At 31.2% G+C, this 20,152-nt stretch overlaps 3 protein-coding genes across 4 annotated transcripts; all 3 read left to right on the top strand.

The window, feature by feature from the left end:
• Positions 1-987: 987 nt before the first annotated feature.
• LOC133312920 (xyloglucan O-acetyltransferase 1-like) lies at positions 988-2,491 on the top strand. The gene is made up of 2 exons (XM_061514202.1): positions 988-1,177; positions 1,356-2,491. Exons 1-2 carry the CDS (start codon positions 988-990, stop codon positions 2,489-2,491), a joined length of 1,326 nt encoding a protein of 441 aa, XP_061370186.1.
• Positions 2,492-6,075: 3,584 nt separating this feature from the next.
• Positions 6,076-7,869, top strand: LOC133312913 (xyloglucan O-acetyltransferase 1-like). The gene is made up of 2 exons (XM_061514195.1): positions 6,076-6,475; positions 6,609-7,869. Exons 1-2 carry the CDS (start codon positions 6,289-6,291, stop codon positions 7,700-7,702), a joined length of 1,281 nt encoding a protein of 426 aa, XP_061370179.1. The 5' UTR covers positions 6,076-6,288; the 3' UTR covers positions 7,703-7,869.
• Positions 7,870-18,103: 10,234 nt separating this feature from the next.
• On the top strand, positions 18,104-19,925 carry LOC133312910 (xyloglucan O-acetyltransferase 1-like). 2 transcript variants are annotated; one of them, XM_061514191.1, is made up of 2 exons: positions 18,104-18,379; positions 18,543-19,925. In XM_061514191.1, the coding sequence occupies exons 1-2, from the start codon at positions 18,195-18,197 to the stop codon at positions 19,648-19,650; spliced, it is 1,293 nt and encodes a 430-aa protein (XP_061370175.1). In that variant the 5' UTR covers positions 18,104-18,194; the 3' UTR covers positions 19,651-19,925. The 2 variants fall into 2 exon arrangements, with proteins under 2 accessions (XP_061370175.1, XP_061370174.1); XM_061514190.1 differs by having other exon boundaries at positions 18,104-18,417; positions 18,548-19,925.
• Positions 19,926-20,152: the final 227 nt, after the last annotated feature.

Here is a 20,152-nt window from a genome sequence, read left to right as displayed (position 1 = left end):
ACTCAATATTTTTTACACAAACTTCGACTATTTAAGACAAAGCTTAGTCTATTTACATCCCTAATTGAGAGAGATGGTAAAGAAAAATAAATTGTAAATATAAGAGTAATTTTTAAAATATTAGTTTCTTTAGTATTCTTTGTAATTTTTGGAGAACTGCACGAATTCCTAACCGTAACAAATTTCATTCGATGATAAAATATTGCTGTAAAAATAATTTAACAACTTCCGGTGGCTAGATGAACTACATTCAAGTGTAGTTTTTTTATTGAAAAAAAAAATTAAAATGGATCTTAGTTCTCTTTCTTAAGCTATACCACAATTAATCCAGATCTTTATACATTGATCCACAATTAGCACATTTAATTGCAAATATTTTGTCTTTAATGATCTAAATTTTCAATCTGTATAGTTATACATTTTCAAACAGTTACCTACCTTATTAACTTCCTTATAAATTTGGATAGTTTTTTATTCTATTACGACTTTTCATAAAAAAAAACCTATATTTGGAATAACATTATAAATTACAACAAATATGGACAATTATAATTTTTTATAATTTACATGATAATGTGAACATATGTAATCGATTGGATAAAGTTAAATTTATTAAGAAATAAGCAAATATATTTTTGATGACTTTCTTGAGAAGAATACGAGAAATATATAAAATTATCATAATAATAAATTTTATTATATTTCATTTTGGCTATTCTTGTAAGGATAAAGAAAAAGAAAAAGAAAAAAAGAAATCGAGTTCGGTGAGAGAAAAATAAAATAAAGAATTAAAATAATAAATTCAACATTGAAAAAGAAAACTTTTTCTTTACTATTAAGTTTTCAATTAAATTGAGGAAATAAGAGAACTACAACAGTCCACAGTAAGACGTGTGTTTTTGAACTGAACATGTGACCGAAACCAAGAGACATAAAGATCAAAAACAAAGGTAGGAATGGAATCAAAAAGGTTGTAAGGTTTTGAAGATGAAAAGTACAAAACCATTCAAAGATAAAACTCTCTCTTTCACCAAGAGTTTTCTTCCTTTTACTCTCTATACTCTGCCACCTATAGCTCTTCTTTGTTTATACTTTGACCCTCTCCCCTTTACTCTGCTTTCCCATTATTCTAGCCCCTTCACCAACCAATCTTCTCTTTCTGCTTCTACGTCTACAGGTATACACATACATGCATATGATTTCATCTTCTTAAAACTATATAATTGCTAGTGGATTTTGTCTTAAATTCTAAGGATTCAACATCTTGTCATAAATTCTGTAGAATTGCTAGTGAATTTCATTTCATCTTCTAATTGAGTCTACAATTTTACTAGATGTTTTTTTTTTATTGGCAGAAAATGAAAAATCTTATGAGAAACCATGTGACTACTCCAAAGGCAAATGGGTCAGTGACAAGAGATGCCCTTTATATAATGGTACCACCTGTGGTAAGATTAAGAAAAGCCAGAATTGTATTTCCAATGGTAGGCCTGATTTGGGCTATATATACTGGAGATGGAAACCAAGTGAGTGCAATCTTCCAAGGTTTGAACCTAACACTTTTCTCCAACTCATCAAGAATAGGCATATAGCATTTGTTGGGGACTCTTTAGCTAGGAACCAATTAGAGTCCCTTTTTTGCTTGTTAGCCACTGCTTCAAAACCTAAAAGTGTCCACCATAAAGGTTCTCGTAGGTGGCACTTTCCTTCTCACAATGCAAACTTGTCCTTCTATTGGTCCCCATTTCTTGTGCGAGGTGTTCAAAGATCTGACACTACAGGGCCATATTATAATACAATGTATTTGGATCATGTTAATGAGAGGTGGGCTAGGGATATTGATCAAATGGACTTAATTGTGCTGTCTTTTGGGCATTGGTTTTTGCTTCCTTCAGTTTACTATGAGGGTGATTCAGTTTTAGGTAGCCTAAACTGCCCTGGTCTTAATTACACTGAGATTGGTTTTTATGGTCCATTAAGAAAGGCTTTAAGGACTACTCTTAATAGCATAATTGAGAGGAAAGCAGGTAAAGGAAATGGAATTGATGTGATTGTGAGAACATTTTCGCCGTCTCATTTTGAAGGTGATTGGGATAAGGGTGGTACTTGTTCCGAGAATAAGCCTTATACAAATGAGGAGAAGAACCTTGAAGGAATGGATGCTGAGATCAGAAGTATTGAGATAGAAGAAGTGGAAAATGCTAAGGCAAAAGCCAATGAATTTAAAGGGTTTAGACTAGAGGTACTGGATGTAACAAAATTAGCATTATTGAGACCAGATGGCCATCCGGGTGCTTATATGAATCCTTTTCCATTTGCTAATGGGATTCAAGAGCGTGTACAGAATGATTGTGTTCATTGGTGCTTGCCAGGGCCTATAGACACATGGAATGAGATTTTTCTTGAGATCCTGAAGAGGTTGGAGGAATGGAGGAATAGCCAAGGAGTGCAGATTGAGGATTCATCATGTGTTGTTAATTCATTGCATTAACCATTCCGCCACACAAAGTGCCGTAATGCAATAGAAAGATCAAATTTCTTTTTTATTTTCTTTGGTAAGAGAGAACAATTTTAATTGAGGAATGGTTGATTATGCTTATTCTGCTTATGCTCGTAATGGAAAATATTTACAAACATCTATGTTGATGAGAGCGGTTACTACTATAATTGGCCAGTTTTTAAAAATGAGAACGGATTTTACTATGTATAAAAAGGATAGGGGATACCGAGATAGATTATTCTGTCTATTCTTATTTTGTCTACCTTTTCTACTCCTTTTAATACCATTAGATTACAATTTCAACCAACGGTAGAGATTGACATAATAAAATAAACTTTTTTTCCCTTTCTTTCTCCTCACTATCTTCCACACTCTTACTCTCTCCACCTCTTTCTCTCTATCGATTTGCGTAATTTACAACCTGAATGATTAATGGCATGATGGTTCTGCGTGAGTATAATTTTCAAAAAAAAAAATTGAATCTGAACACAACATAAACCACAAAATTACAAAAAAAAATGAAAATCACGAAATACCCTTCATTTGAATTAATCCATGATTATTGTAATGTTTATACTTTGGTGTTGAAATTTGAAATGAATGAACTTATCTACTTCTTCTTATCTTATTTGTTACCTTGAAGTGGGGAAAAGATCTCTGTTATCTCTATGTTACGTCCAATAACAGACCTACTTGGTTCCATAACATAGGGCATCTGGATTTATTTCTTTTTTGACATCCCATTTCAATTTTTTATGTAAATGCTCATAGCAATAGCTGGATTGGATGAATTGAGAAAAAAGCTTGCACCTTTATTTGATGTTGAAGTGCCATTGAAGAAAGAGAAAGGGGATGAGAGAGAAAGAGTGAGAGGCAATGAGAGAAGGAAAGCGGTAAAAGAGTTTATTTTATATCATAAATCTTCACCGTTGAATAAAATTGTAATCTAATAATACTAAGAAGATAGGCATACTCTTAGACAAATTAAGAGTTAAGAGTAAGCAAAATAACCTATACCGTATAAAAATAAGGATCAATGAGTGATGCTTGAATAACCCCATCGATTAACGTTTTTTTAATCCACTAGAAAAAAAGTAATGCTTCGGCCCTTCCCAAACATTGTTCTAGAAATGCCAATGCGGTTATCGACTCGTAGGAATATTATATTTGGAAATTTATGTGAGAATGAAGATATAAATAGTTGAAAATGCATAAAAAATTTATATTATGTAATACGATCGAATTATATTTTTAATATATTGTACTTTATTAATCAAAATATAGACGGATTTAGATTAAAAAACAGTGATAAGTGATAAAAAATAATAAAAAATAAGTGATCTTAGAATAAATTAATGGACATAATAAAATAAAAAATAGTTCAAATAGTGGTTAATTGATAATTAAAAGAATGGCTGATCAAAAATAAAAAAGAATTGAGTTCTTTGTTAACTATATTAAGATTTAGATCTGAAAAGTAACAAAGGGTTTGTGTTCTATTTTTTTTTCTTAAAATTATTTTGTAGAATAATAAATAAAACAAGTATTTTCTGTAATTTTTTTAAGTTAAAAGTCAAAATATAAAATAAAAGTAACAGCCACGTTCTCTAAGTTTTATTCTAAAAATAAAAAATTATTATTATTTTTACAAAACAGCCCTTATTAAACAAGTTTTCTTTTTTTGAAAATCAAAAACCTAATTTTAAAAACAGATTTCAAATTCTTTAAAAAAAAAAAAAATACACAGATTTCAAATATGCCCAAAATATCGTTTTTTATATTAAAGAGGCCCAACTCCGTGACTGAGCATACTTCATATTAACAATTTAAAATATGATTATTTTTCAAACGATTATATTTTTAGAAAAAATTAAGGAATTTCATTGATAGCAATTTAACACTGTTAATGTGATTTTGAAATGTGATAAAATATAAATAGCAAAGTAATTTAATGCGATTAAATTTTTTTAAAAGTAACTGATAGAATTCTTTTATATATATATATATATATATATATATATATATATATATATATATATATATAATTTGAATTCAGGTAATGAAAACATGGAAAAAGATTAATCTAAACTGTTTTACTTTATGTACGTTATTTTATAAAAAATATAGTGTTACAAAATAAAATAATATACACATAACACAATTTATTCATTAGAAAGTATTTGTGCCTAAATTTAAAGTCATATTAGATTAACTGATTCATAATTAATGAAGAAATATATATATATTTTTTGGAGATGATGAAGAAATATTTTAATATATGAAGTTAATGACAAAAGCTTCAATATGGATCTTTTCAGTATAATATGACTTTTATTTTATTTTATGTCTTACACTTAAAATTCGGTTTGAGAATAATGACATTTTAGAATTATATGTAAAATAATTGTATTTACACGTTAAAATCTCTCTTCTTCTTTTGCATAAATTTCAGGTATCTTTCATGGAAAATAATTCTGTTCGAAGAGATTCAAGATTAAAATTTTAAACCTCTCCGAAAAAGATGAAAATCTCTTTTGCTAATAGCCATGTTTATACATTCATTAAAATTCAATGACATTTATTACAAAAAAAAAAAAAAAAATTCAATGACATTGAATTAATTGTAAAATAAAGAGATGCGTTCATATAATTGATAGAACAACATTAAATTATTAATACTTTTATATCAATTAACATTAATACGAATCAAATTCTAGAATTTTTAATTAGGTGAGTGAATTCATGATGAGGATTCGCCTGTTTTCATTACACCAAAACGGTAAATAAATTGTCCCTATCACTATAACGAGTATAAATTTAAATTTTTTTTTTTATCGCAACAGTTAAAAAGCATGAAGTTTAAATAAATAAATAATTTATTTTTTTTAACAAAAAGCTTTTCTTGCATTATTGTAGATGTTTCACATGATTGTCATTAGAGTTAGTTTTTTAATCTAGAAAGTATGAAGTGTTCAAAGTAGGTTAACAACTCCAGCATCCAATTTTTTCTTCTAAAAATCATACTACTAAGTCAAACTTCTACAATTCCATCAAGATAAGTACACGGAACCAGTATTACATTACCACGAAGCCAGCAATGTGAAGTGGGTAAACCCTGTTACCCTGCTTTCACATTTCCCATATGTATAGACGATTCAGTCCTTGCATATCATAGGCAACAATTACGTTTATATCTCTTGCAACAGCATAATTAAGATATGAATGGTTATATTTACTATCAATTTAAATTTATTATTTTTATTACCTATTTAATTATTATTGGATTAATTTGAAATTAACGATAAAAATAAACAAATTTAAATACTGTTAATTTCAAATTAATGCAATAATAACTAAATAAATAGTAAGAGCTGTAACATTAACATGATAATTAAAACAATCAAACATAAATGCAATTTTTTTTTTCTTACTATAAAGTTATCACTGAACATAGGCATAGGTCTTAGTTACATTCTTTCTGACAGGTATGTATGTGACTTTAGCTTTACTACTTTATATAAATCTCTGTTTACATCACAATAACAAGGAGCCAGGACAAAACTGGAATAGCGATGTTCTATGACCATAAAGTTCCAACATAGAATTTCTGAAAATCAGTTAGAGAGGTAATGGAGATCCTACGATGTGGTTCTCAAACTGAATGAATAACCCAAGAAACCTGCTTCTCTGTTTCTCCCTCTTTGACTTTCCCTGCAAAAACCAAAAAACACCTGAAAGACACATAACATAAGGAGAGGAAATTTTAGCAGAAAAGGAAGGCTTTGAAAATGGGAACTACAAAGCCATTCAAAGAGATATCCCTTTCCCTCAACAAGAGAATTCTTAATTGGGCTATCTACTTACTGCTTCCTATAGCTTTGCTTTGTTTATACTTTTACCATATACCCTTTTCTCCATCTCCAGAAACTGAGCTTCCTCATTCCAGCCCCATCAATATTTCTGCTTCTTCTGCAGGTATAGGCAAGCACAATTTCCTCTTGTTAAAAGTTATATAATTGCTAGTGGATGTTTTTTTTCTTAAATTATAATTAGCAACTTGGGATATGGGGTTTGTTGGTTTACTATACTTGATTGTTCTTAATTGCAGAAAAGGAAAAAGCTTATGAATGTGACTACTCTAATGGAGAATGGGTCCGTGACACCAGAGGCCCTTTGTACAATGATACAACCTGTGGTGGAATCAAAGAAGGCCGAAACTGCATCATTCATGGCAGGCCTGACTTGGACTATCTTTATTGGAGATGGAAACCAAATCAATGCAATCTTCCAAGGTTTGAACCTCATACTTTTCTACAACTCGTTGAGAACAAGCATGTAGCTTTTGTTGGGGATTCTATGGCCAGGAACCAATTAGAGTCCCTCCTTTGCATGTTAGCCACTGCTTCAACTCCTAACCTTGTCTACCAAAATGGCAAGGACAACCAATTTCGCAGGTGGCACTTTCCTTCTTACAATGCAAGCATTTCCTTGTATTGGTCCCCTTTTCTTGTGCAAGGTGATGAGAAATCAAATACAAGGCCTAATAATAAGCTGTATTTGGATCATGCTGATAAGAGGTGGACAAGGGATATGGATCAAATGGACATGATTGTGCTTTCATTTGGTCATTGGTTTTTGCTTCCAGCAGTATACTATGAGGGTGATTCAGTATTGGGTTGTCATTACTGTCCTGGTCTTAATCACACTGAGATTGGGTTTTATGATGTGTTAAGAAAGGCTTTAAGGACTACCCTTAATAGCATAATTGATAGGAGAGGAGGTAAAGGCAATGGAATTGATGTAATTGTGACGACATTTACACCGCATCATTTTGAAGGTGATTGGGATAAGACTGGTGCTTGTCCAAAGACTAAGCCTTATAGAAATGAGGAGAAGCAACTTGAAGGAATGGATGCTGAGATGAGAAAGGTTGAGATAGAAGAATTGGAAGATGCCAAGGCAAAAGCCAGTGAAACTGGAAGGTTTAGGTTGGAGGCATTGGATGTAAGCAAATTAGCATTATTGAGACCAGATGGCCACCCGGGTCCTTATATGTATCCTTTTCCATTTGCTAACGGGGTTCGAGAACGTGTGCAGAATGATTGTGTTCATTGGTGCTTGCCAGGGCCTATAGACACATGGAATGAAATTTTTCTGGAGATTGTGAAGAAGTGGGAGAAATATTCAAAGAGTGAAGACTGATGTGTTTCTCATTTGTTGTTAATTTGTTATACTTTAATGTTTCCGCCTTAGGTGATGGATAGTGCCTTTGCGAAAGTTTCATACTAATTTTAAATCCCGAATCTCTTGTCTATTTTGTAGCGATGTATCCTGCACGCAATTTGGAAGAGATTTTATCCTAGATTAATCACTATGTTATATAAGAGGCAGCTCATACTCATCACGCTCAAATCTTTGACTCCAGTACTTCAATTCATTTTGTACCTTATCTAACTTGAGTGTTAGCGTCTTTGGAGGTACACACCTTCGACTTCGACCCTACTGTGGCAACTACATCATAATAAGAATTGAATGAGCCTGTGTTTGTCTCAGGTCTACGTATATTTTTGAATCTCAAATGTCTGATAACAATGTATCCTGCACATAATTTAGAAAGAATCCTAATACAAATTAAGTGTTAATTTTTTTAATTTTTTTTTTCCAGGTATACCACCTCTTCCTCTGCCCCTAACAACTGTTGGACCAATAGAGTTTTATCACTATAATATTCAAATCCTAACTCAATTCTGAACGGGAATGGAGTTAAAATTTTACATGACCTAGTTAATAATTACAACCGACTAATCAATACTTGAAATTTAACACGAACGATGAACTCCTTCATCCCACTGGTTAATAATTACAAGCACGAAAGTGGTTGGAAATGGGAGCGATGTATTAGGTCTAGACGCGTGTACACAAACCAAGACTTTTGGGTTTTGTGCTTTTCTAGTACTAGGATATCAAAGTGACACGCCATCCTCGAAAAGGGGTATAAACAAAAATCATTAATCAAATGGACTGACGGACCATAACTTCCTAATTTATCAGCCAATTAAAACGTGTGTAAGCCTCATGCCTTGAATATCATGCCCTCATGGACAACAACACTTGGTCTTTGGTCTCTTTCATCAAACACTTTAACAAAATATGTTAACATGTAGTATTCGAAATACACTTAAAAATAACATTCCACTCCGTAAATGACTTATCCACTCACAACATTAGATATCATTCTCTGCCTTTTGTTTACAACATTCTTGTTTCTTGAACCACCCCCTAACCTTACGTCATGGTACCCTATTTGCATAAACTATTTTAGTTGATTGTATCGCATGCAATTTTTGGCGGAGGCAATTCCGTTTGAGTTCATGTATTATATTATTATTATTATTTATTTATTTTTGATAAACTACAATATCCTTTACAGGAGAAAATTCTATTTGGAACGAATTTATGATTAAAATTTTAAATCCTTTCTAAAATGATACCGAGGAAGATTGAAAATGTTTGTTACAAATTTGAATTTATCTCATTAAACTTGAAATATTTAATTAATACAGAAATTTGAACCAAGAAAATGAATTCAAACTTTTAATTAACCAAACTTGACCTATATTTAACACTAGTCTCATAAACAGACAACTTCCGGCTTTTATTTAAGGGAAAAATATTTTTGCAGTTAATGCAGATAAGTTATCTGTATTTATTCTCAAAACGACGTCGTTTTGGTATTGAAATCTTAAAAAATTATAAATATAAAGACTACTATAACCCTGAAATAAATTAAAATTGTAAAAGCACCATGATTTTCGTCCCAAAACGACGTCGTATTGGGCTTACTGCAGATAACTTATCTGCAGTAATTGCAGAAAAAGCGAACCCTTTATTTAACCTATAACTCATCAACCCAAAAACAAACCAGTACGGATTGTAATAGGGGTGGCAATATAGGTTGAGCCTGGCGGGTCAACCCGCCAAAACGGGGCGGGTTGGGTTGAGGTTTTCAACCCACCTCAACCCGCTCCGCCTAGAAGTGGGTCAAAACGGTTCGACCCGTCGAGTTATAAATTTTTTTTTTTACAATTATGTAGTATTTCATTAGTCCTTAAATTTTTGTGATATCCAAATTTTTTTTATCCTAATACTTTCTAGAAAAAATAAAGAATAACAATTGTATTTATGACAAATGTTATCTATATATGAATTCCTAAAGAATGTTTGACAAATATTAGTATATATTTAAGATTGAGACTAAAAAAATATAGAGAAGTGTAAAATAAAATAAAATAATATTATAAAAATTCATAAAATATAATTTATTTTTGAATTTTAATTAATTACTTTTTAATTGGCAGGTTGGTGGGTTGACCCGCCAACCCACCATAAAACGGGGTTCATTTTTCCAACCCATATTTTTTGGTTGGTCAACCCGCCTCGCCCCGTTTTTGGCGGGTTGATGGCTGTAAGAACCCGCACCGTTAATTAAGGAAGTTAATTAATCAATTATGTGAAATTAGGAAATAATTCCATAATTGACCCTAATAATTATTATGAGGCTCTAATAATTATAGTAAGTAAGTAAGAATGCTGAAAGTCGTTTTTCGAAAGAAAAGTACAGATACCGGTTCTGCTAGTCGGTATAAATGCGTACCGAAAAATTATACCAGAAAATTATAATAAGTGCATGATAATTACTAGAATAATATGTAGGACTTGTAAAACGAGTTTCAAGTCAAAATAATAAGAACTGGTGCCAGAAACTGATACTGGCTATGAAAAGCGCGTACCGGAAAGGTGCTCAGAAAAATATAAGAAAAATATGATAATTCTTGTAAAATTGAGTAGGTTAAGAATCCTGAGTTTGGGATTAAAATGCTAAGCGTAGAAATTAAAATTAATACTGTGTGTTAATTGGTTAAGTGACTATATTAGCTTAGTGCACATGATCCTAGGTCATAAATTGTTGCCTCCTACGTGAGTTTTGCTGAGTCTTGAGTCAGCCACCATCTTGCCACCTTCTCCTCCATTGTTGTGAGCCAAGGAGCTTCCTTTCTCCTTGGTTTCTTCTCCAAAACACCTTGGGTGAGTGGGAAATACTTGGGTGAGTGTGTTGTGAGCTCCATTTCTGAGTTGGTGGGCTGTCTTGAGGGCCTTTGGGTGCTGACTTTGGGAGTTGGTGTAGTTGAGCCATGGTCATGGCATTTTGAGGTCCAAGTGGTGACCTTTGGTGTGAAAGAACCAACCTTTGTGAAGGCATTTTCGTTTGGTGTTCAAGTCAGAACCTTGGGAGCTGGTTGTGAGCTCCAAGAGCAGCCCTTTGCCTCTGTTTTGAACCTTTGGTGAGTTGTACAACCTTGATCATGAGTTTTAATGGTTTAAAGGTGATGTCTTTGCATGTTAATGGGTTAAGCAAGTGACCAACTGGTATGTAAACCTAAAGGGTATAAAAATGCATGCTTTAACATGTTTAAGTGTTAAAAATGGAAACTTGGAAAGATATCTTCGCGAAATGCAGAAACTGCATTCTGTCGCGAAATATCCGGATATTTGGTTGACAAATATCCGGATATTGATATCCGGATATGGGGATCTGGATATCCGGATATGTGATATCCGGATATGCTCCCGAGGAATATCTGGATATCCTGGGTTTGCGAGGAACAGTAGCGTACTGTTCATCCAGAACTGATCTATGGGTTTGTGGACCCTAGTTTGAGGAAGTTGAACTTCTGTAATTAATTAATGTAAGTCAGAATCATATGATTAAGGGCTTATGGCTTGTGTGAAGCCTTAACACGTAAAACGTAATGGAAAGGCGTTGTCTTAATATTGTATGCTTGCGGTGCATGTTTATTGATATATTATTGGTCCATAACAGATTGTGAATCTGCTGTGTTTGGACTTTGAGCTGTGGACTCTTGGCTTTGGGTGTTAGCTTGCAAGGTAAGCTTTCGTGTCCTCGGTTTAGCCATGTTGTGGTTCCAACATGTCCCATGGGGGTATGGTTATATGCATGTTGTGTTACATGCTTTGGATATTTTGAAATACTTTTGAGCTGATATGTGCAATGACTTATAATATGTATATGTTGTTTCCACTTAGTCGGTAAGCCTGAGTATGTGACGTCATACAAGATGGTGAGTCCGTGGGTGGGTGCAAGTAGCGTCTTGCATATTGTGTAGGTAATAGACGTATTCCTGCATTTCTCTGATCAGTAGAATAGTATTAACACACATGACATGATTATCTGCTGCATTGCACTGTTTTAGAAATGATATTGATGAACTGCTTTTAAACTTATATTGCACATGTAAGTGAGCTTGGGGTGGAAGATCCTTGAGGACCACTTGCCTTACTGAGATTTCTTGTTTAGAGATCTCACCCCACGTTTGGGGAATGCTTATTTCAGGTTCAGGTAGTATGGTGACTGATGCCTCTGGCGGCAGGAGGCCAGAGCTTAGTTGATGATATTACTGCTTATTCGCTAGCATGACTGGACTGGATGCTGTTTATGTTTTCCGCATTATTATTCTGTTGTTGATGTTGAGACTTATGTTGGGCTTTGTTGCCTTATTTGGGTGAGCATGAGAGTTGTCCATGCCACTATGTTGTTAGTACTTTTGAGTAGAGTTGTATAAACTGCTAGTGGTCCGGTCTACGTGTTGTAGTTCCGTGACTAGAGACATACATTATGTTATTTTAATTATAATGAGGTATTTCAGTTAGCTGTTTTATTGCAATTGCATACATGCGATGTTTTATTAATTGATTAATAAGCAAGTTGGTAATGATAATGACTTCATAATTGAAAAGAAAAAGATATTCCGCATTTTTAATTAAGCGCAACTTAATACGATAGTATGATAACATTACCGGATATATACGAGGTGTTACAATGGCAGGGCAGGGCGGGGCAGGTCAACCCAAATTGCCACCCCTGGATTGTAGTTGTTATCGACTTTAAACATTCATAGTAATTTGGGAACAAGTGCTACAGCTAGTAACACTCTTTAGGCCTGTTTGGTGTGACGTATAAGGCATGATAGTATAAGCTTATACTATACATTATAACATTTTCAGTTGTTTGGTGTGACCATCATATAGTATAAGCTTATACAACATAATCTCTTAATACATCAAAACGATGTATAACTTAATCTGGCCTAAGGGTGAGGGATAAGGCCTGATAAGAGATTGATGTATTAACATCGTTGACCAATGTAATTCTCAAAAATTAATATATTATTTTAATATTAATCTATTTAAATACAAATTAATTTTTCAATATATTAATTTTTGAAATATTGAATATTTTTATTTTTATAAAAATTAATTTATATTTTGGACACATTGATCAATAAATTTTTATAAAAAGTAATATCTTATGACATTTTTTTGAAGAATTATATAAATTCTTTAATAAAGGATATTTTTATTAAAAATATTTATTTTTATTATATATAGTATTATACAGTACATTACCAAATACTAGATGATATTATCTTATACAATATATTATTTTATACAATATCGTACCAAACGCTGAATAATATTAAAATTCAATCAGATCTTATACAATCAGAGTCTTAGTGAATTGCAAGTCTAAGACAAGGCCTTAAAATTACAAGTTTTCTATTATACTAACTACGATTTCAATACTCATAATACATATTTATATTGGGTGTTTTTAAATTTTTTTAATTTAATAATAGCACAAAAAATAAAATAAAAAATGTTATAACAATATTCATATCATTTGTTCAAGTCACAAGAAATGAAATAAAAGTGAAATATTAAAAATATTATTAAATAAAAATACTGGTAGCCCTCATTACTATAGTTTTTTTTTAGCTACAGACACAGTAATATAATTTTTAAAGAACAAGTACTTTTTCTTGTTTTAAAATATCTAAGAATTTCCCAGCACATAATTCTTTGTATGGATTCCACGGCCTTCACAGTTGCACTGCTTAGGGGCCCAGGACTGTTGCTTGCTTTGCATATTTTTCACGGCAAATAGCCAATTCAACAAAAGTCAATATCCCAAGACGAAAATTGCAATCAGCTTGTAATTGGGATAATTTTACTTCATGCTTAATTTAAAATGACATTTTAATAAATAAAAATATTTAATAATTCATTTTAATATATTAGGATATGTTATACTTATTAGTTACTATTTTTTTTTTCTTATCTCTCACTACTAATTTTATTATGGTTAGATCAAAATCAAACAAACAATTATAAAATAATATCAATTAAGAATCATTGATTTAATTTTGATTCTACAATAACAAAACTGATAGTTAAAAATAATAAAAGGAAAAGATAATAAATATAACCAACCTCATCTTTTTTTTAAAAAAGTTTCCAGAGTTACCTGTCTGGTTACATGTTAAGATGCATCAGATCGAGCTAATTCAATATAAAATATATTCAAAAATTATTTATATCAACACAATATACGTATTATTTAAATTAACTAGTCGTGATGTCGTATACAACTTATTTTTGTACACATCCACCGATCCACGCACCGAACAAGTCTGAACCCATTCTTGGTTGTTGAGCTGGTCACCATTACAAATCTTGGTCCACCGTCATGTTCCGTTCTTTTTTGGAAGGATATTGTAACAATCAAGTTATGTTATTATTATGTTACTATTAAGTTACTATCAATCAATCTCATCATTAGATCGATTATCTTAATCCAACGGTTGTATTTATTTTTATCTTTGTATGGTCATGATTTTTTAAATTTAAAATAAAAACATTAAATATGGGAAATCATAATCATCCAAAGGTAAAAATAAATATAAAGTATTAAATATGAAAAATCGTGACCATACAAAGATGGAAATAAATATAACCGTTGGATCAATATAATCGATCTAACGGTGAGATTGATTGGTAGTAACATAGTAGTAACACAACTTGGTTGTTACAATGTCATTTATCTCTTTTTTATAATAGTAAATTTTATCTTTTATCTTTTGTATACGGGATTATAGTTTTTTTAGGTTACACACATTAAAGTGAAATATATTTTTTTTTCTTTTTTTCTTTTTCTTAATAGATTTTATTTATGCAAATGAGAAACTATTTTCTCTTTATGTATCCTTGTTGTTTATTCGGATTCTTCTTTCGTATCCATTATCTCATTTCAAATAAATGTTATTCCTTTTTATACCTCATTTTTTGAAACTAATTTATTTTTTGGTAAAGGAAACTAGTTTTTTTAATTTTGTTCTTTAACTATTTCGCGACAATTATATTAAAGTTTAAGAATCAGAAAATGTGACAGAATATTATACCTATTATTTTCATTTTTTATGCCTACTCAACTTATTAACTTTCAATATTATTATATCAAAATCTCAAGAGAAGAGAATAAAGATGAAATTTAGTTGAAATTTTCTGATCAAACAGTATTGAAAATGAGTAGGTAAAATAAATATAAAAAACAATAGACATAATATCTCAATTATATCTAATTTTCAAGTAATTACATATATTAATTATATTAGTATTTAAGTATCAAATACATTAAATTATATATTTAGTGATAATTAATTCATATTTTTATAATAAAGGATCCACTTTTTCTGCGGTCATTGCAGATAAGTTATCTGCAATAAGCCCAAAGGACGTCGTTTTAGACGGAAATCATGGTATTTTTGTAATTTTAATTTGTTGCAGAATTATTATAGTCTTTATAATTATAATTTTTTAATCATTCAATCCCAAAATGACATCGTTTTGAGAATAAATGCAGATAATTTATCTGCATTGATTGCAGAAATATTTTTCTGTTAAATAAATTGATGGAAAATAGAAAATGCTTCTAAAATGAAAAATAATGGACATATATTGGCTGTGGAAGTGTGAAATAAATAATTGAAAATTTCGGTTAAAATTAGTTTGGGGACGGTTATAGGCTTATTTAATTAATCTTTTTATCCTTATTACCTAATATTACCATTAGAAAATTTAAATCAACAGTATCAAAAGGAGACAGTTATATTGCCTATTTAATTAATCTTCATATCTTTATTACCTTTTTATTACGGTAAGATAAATTTAAATCAACGGTTTTAAGTATATGTTGATTTAAAGTATATAATTTTTTTTATTTTGTTTTTTCTCCCTTACTTTTCTCAACTAATTATACCTCTTATTTCTCTATTTCCAAACCGTTGATTTAAATGCAATCTAACTGTAATTAAAAAAAGTTAAATAGATAGATAATATAATTATCACTGTCTCAAATATAATAATTTTTTTAAAAAATAATAGTTATACATCTCTAGATTTTGCTTCTCTCTCCTTTATTTTTCTTAGCAAATTACACTTCTTATTTATCTCTCTTTCAACTGTTGATTTAAATATACTCTAACGGTAATAAAAATAATAGCACAGATGAGAAGATTAAATACATAATAAATATAATTATCCCCAATTGGTTTAACTAATAAATATTGAACACAAATCAAGATTTATGTTTTGACTGTCTATTTTTAAGAATTGTTAGTAGTTCACTTTTGGATAAAATTTAATTTAATTTTTTGTTATATTAACAGAGTTTTTAAGACAAATTAATTTCCTAATTTATTCTTCATTAGAAAAGAACATATGTAACTTTTATTTATTTTTTTAAATTGATTATATCCATCTTCTTTTTAATTTCAATTATTTGTTAATTTATATTTTTCGATTTTACTTAAATTAATTATTAATCATACGCATTTCTTATAATTTTACATACTTTTAAAAAATACTATTTAATATAAAATTTACCTAGATTCACATTACCTCAGAGAGAACTAGAAAAGTTTACGTGAGATTAACTATAGTTAAATAATACGGGAAATGTTATATTTATAAATTTTTTGTTTATAATTTTTTTTTTTTTTGATAACATGTTTATAAAATTTTACAAATACACTAAGTATGACCGATCATACTTCAATCAAGAGTGTATGACTTGTATGACTGATCATACTTAGTGTAATTTGTAAAAAAAAGAAGTTTGTAAACATATCTTTTCTCAAATAATATGAGAAAAACTATTTTCATATTGTTGGAAAGTAAGTCTCTTTTATACGTACCTATTAATTTTTGTGTAATTTAATTTTTTTTATAAATAAGTGAACCCCATCTATAATTATATTATGATATAAAAGAATTATTTTCCAACAACATAAAATTAATAAATCCATAATATATATTATATAAGTTGGAGGTTTGAGTACTCTAACACCTGCTATGTCGGCAATAATCAATTGTTTTAACTATGAAAATATCTAATATTCAAAAGCAAGAAAGAGTGCACCTACAATGGTGCAAATAATATTAATTTTGTAAGATCAATCTTTCTTGCTATCGCCCTAAAAAGTTGAAGTTAGCAGCACAATCAATTTTAGTGGTGATGATTACACGTTGCCATCGTTATCAAGTGGATACCCCACCTTTCATATTTTCCATCGTTATGAGTTGGAAGACTTTTTCATTTCCAATTGAAAGTAGGTTACATTTTTCTAATATTTTTTTCCCTCTAGTTGTACTGTTGTTGATCTCGTGTTTAAAATAAATAAAATAATATAACTTTATGCAAAACAAGTATTAAGTCTGTCTCTATAATAATTATATACTTTAGAGGATTCAGTGCATGCAATAAATTTTTTTGGCTCATGTGGGCATTTCACACGCCAACAAAAATGTATTATACTTCTGAAATTGCACATCTCACTTAAAAAAATAATTGATCTAGTTGTACTGTCTCGTGTTGTATTAATGCACGAAATTATGCAATCCTTTAAACATTTATTTCTTTTTTTTTTAACAGCAAAAAAAAGTATGTGTTTTTTATAGGGTATTTGAACGTATGGTCCTTGAGCAAATTCCTTCCCGTCCAGACGATTTTGTCCTTGCATATATACAACATCTAATTTATATTATCTATTGGTTACTATGATCTTTCACTCTCGTACGGTTAATGCATTTTTTATAAAAAAAAAAAAGGAAAAAGAAAAAGCAGAATAGATGCCATAGAAAAGGAAAAAGTTGTTCTAATGAGAAAAAATGCAAAAAGAAAAGAAATAGAAGAGAGTAATAATATATAAATAGTCAATTACAAGTGTAAAAAATTTATTTATCTAACAGTGTTATTTACATATGATTTAACTATGGGTTTTATAATTCTCATGTTGAAGGAGAATTGAAATCTCATATTGTAGAGATAAAAAGCATATGGAACTCATGTGTAAGAAAAAATTATATATAAGACCCATATCAGTACGAAAATCAAAAGATGTATAAAATAATTATAATTATCATGTTAAACGAGAATTATAAAACCCTTTAACTATTATGCATCTAGGCACAATAGCCTCTGTGTTATTATTTTGTTAGATAACGATGGCAAGGAATGAGGACAACATTGGAATACCAATATTCCATGACATAAAAGTCCAAGACAGAAATTATAAAGATTAGTTAGTAAATAAAAGTAAGAGAAATCATAGAGATCCAATGACGTGTTTTTCCAACCCAGGAAGCCTGCTTCTCTGTCTGTACTTTCCAACTTTCACATGACATTTGCAAAAACCAAAAAACACTGTTTTTTTTCCCCTATCATTTATCTTAGCTAAGAACACCAGAAAAAGCCATAAGCGAGAAGGAAGGTTTGAAAATGAGAATTACAAACCCATTCAAAGATCAATCTCTCTCCTTCTCTCTCACAAAGAGACTCATTCCTTGGACTCTCTATGCTATACTTCCCATAGCTCTGCTTCGCTTATACTTCTATCCTCTACCCTTTCTTCCATCTCCAGTTACTGAGCTTCCTAATTCCAACCACATCACCTTCATCTCCCACTCTTCTTCTTCTCCTCCTCCTCTTCTTTCTTCTTCAGGTACATGTACGGATAATTTCATCTAGTCAAAACTGTGTTATTGTTAGTGGGTTTTGTCTTAAATTGTAATTAGCAACTTTGAGATGTAGGATTTGTTGGTTTGCTAGTCTTAACATGTTCTTTATTGCAGAAAAGGAACAAGCTTTTGAGACCCCATGTGACTACTTTAATGGGAAATGGATCCGTGACAGGAGAGGTCCTTTGTACAATGGTACCACTTGTGGTACCATCAAAGAAGGCCAGAATTGCATCAACCATGGAAGACCTGACTCGGGCTATCTTTACTGGAGATGGAAACCAAATCAATGCAATCTTCCAAGGTTTGAACCTAACACTTTTCTCCAACTCATTGAGAACAAGCATGTAGCTTTTGTTGGGGACTCTATGGCTAGGAACCAATTAGAGTCCCTTCTTTGCTTGTTAGCCACTGCTTCAACCCCTAACCTTGTCCACCGAAATGGTGAGGATAACAAATTTCGTCGGTGGCATTTTCCTTCTCACAATGTGAGTGTTTCAGTTTATTGGTCCCCATTTCTTGTGCATGGTGTTGAGAAATCAAACTCAGGGCCAAATCATAATGAGTTGTATTTGGATCATGTTGATGAGAGGTGGGCTGGGGATATGGATCAAATGGACTTGATTGTGCTATCAATTGGGCACTGGTTTTTGCATCCTGCAGTATACTATGAGGGTGATTCAGTTTTGGGTTGTCATTACTGTCCTGGTCTTAATCACACTGAGATTGGGTTTTATGATGTGCTAAGAAAGGCTTTAAGGACTACCCTTAATAGCGTAGTTGATAGGAGAGGAGGTAAAGGCAATGGAATTGATGTAATTGTGACAACATTTTCACCTGCTCATTTTGAAGGTGAATGGGATAAGGCTGGTGCTTGTCCAAAGATTAAGCCTTATAGAAATGGGGAGAAGCAACTTGAAGGTATGGATGCTGAGATGAGAAAGATTGAGATTGAAGAAGTGGAAGATGCACAGGAAAAAGCCAATAAATTTGGAGGGATTAGGTTGGAGGCATTGGATGTAACCAAATTAGCATTATTGAGACCTGATGGCCACCCAGGTCCTTATATGTATCCTTTTCCATTTGCTAATGGGGTTCAAGAGCGTGTTCAGAATGATTGTGTTCATTGGTGCTTGCCAGGGCCTATAGACACATGGAATGAAATTTTTCTGGAGCTTCTGAAGAAGTGGGAGGAACACTCAAGGACTGAAGAGTGAAGAGTGAGGTATTTCTCAGATCTTGTTAATTTATTATTTGTTATACTTTAACGTTTCCACTAAATAGGTTATGGATATTGCAATGGAAAAGATCAAATTTTTATTTTTTTGTTTAAGGAACATATATATTTTTTTTCGCGGGGTGGGGGTTATCCAAGAATGCTTGGACTCTCTTCTTCCGTAATGGAAAAGGTAATATTTAAAACACTAGATATTGATGAGGAAAAATGGAGAGCGACAAAGTATGGGTGCGAAAGACAATAATGTTTCTGGAATGTGTGTAAATTACCCTCTTGTAATGTGCAAAAGGGTTTAGATGTGAACTTGTGAAGGGATTCATAACACATGGCCAGGCCTTTTCTGTCTTACTCATTTGGTTGTCATCAATTGTGTCTAGTGGGATATTTATTTCAATTGGAAAACAACCTCTTGCTTTAACTTGTCTCATGTAAATTTGATCCATCATGAATTTTTTTAATTCCTTAAAAAATGTTCAGTAAGT

The sequence above is a fragment of the Gastrolobium bilobum genome, unplaced genomic scaffold (assembly GCF_033153095.1).
Source record: "Gastrolobium bilobum isolate Gb01-03AN ecotype WA unplaced genomic scaffold, APGP_CSIRO_Gbil_v1 utg6455, whole genome shotgun sequence".
In the NCBI taxonomy this organism is placed as follows: Eukaryota; Viridiplantae; Streptophyta; class Magnoliopsida; order Fabales; family Fabaceae; genus Gastrolobium; species Gastrolobium bilobum.
This window is presented reverse-complemented; position numbering and strand designations above follow the sequence as displayed.

Bases quoted from the DNA above. Each gene is read 5' to 3' on its own strand.
- LOC133312920 (XM_061514202.1), top strand. From the start codon at position 988: ATGAAAAGTACAAAACCATTCAAAGATAAAACTCTCTCTTTCACCAAG. The intron at 1,178-1,355 runs GTATACACATAC...TTTTATTGGCAG, and splicing joins TTCTGCTTCTACGTCTACAG to AAAATGAAAAATCTTATGAG.
- LOC133312910 (XM_061514190.1), top strand. From the start codon at position 18,195: ATGAGAATTACAAACCCATTCAAAGATCAATCTCTCTCCTTCTCTCTC. The intron at 18,418-18,547 runs GTACATGTACGG...TCTTTATTGCAG, and splicing joins TCCTCTTCTTTCTTCTTCAG to AAAAGGAACAAGCTTTTGAG.
- LOC133312913 (XM_061514195.1), top strand. From the start codon at position 6,289: ATGGGAACTACAAAGCCATTCAAAGAGATATCCCTTTCCCTCAACAAG. The intron at 6,476-6,608 runs GTATAGGCAAGC...TCTTAATTGCAG, and splicing joins TATTTCTGCTTCTTCTGCAG to AAAAGGAAAAAGCTTATGAA.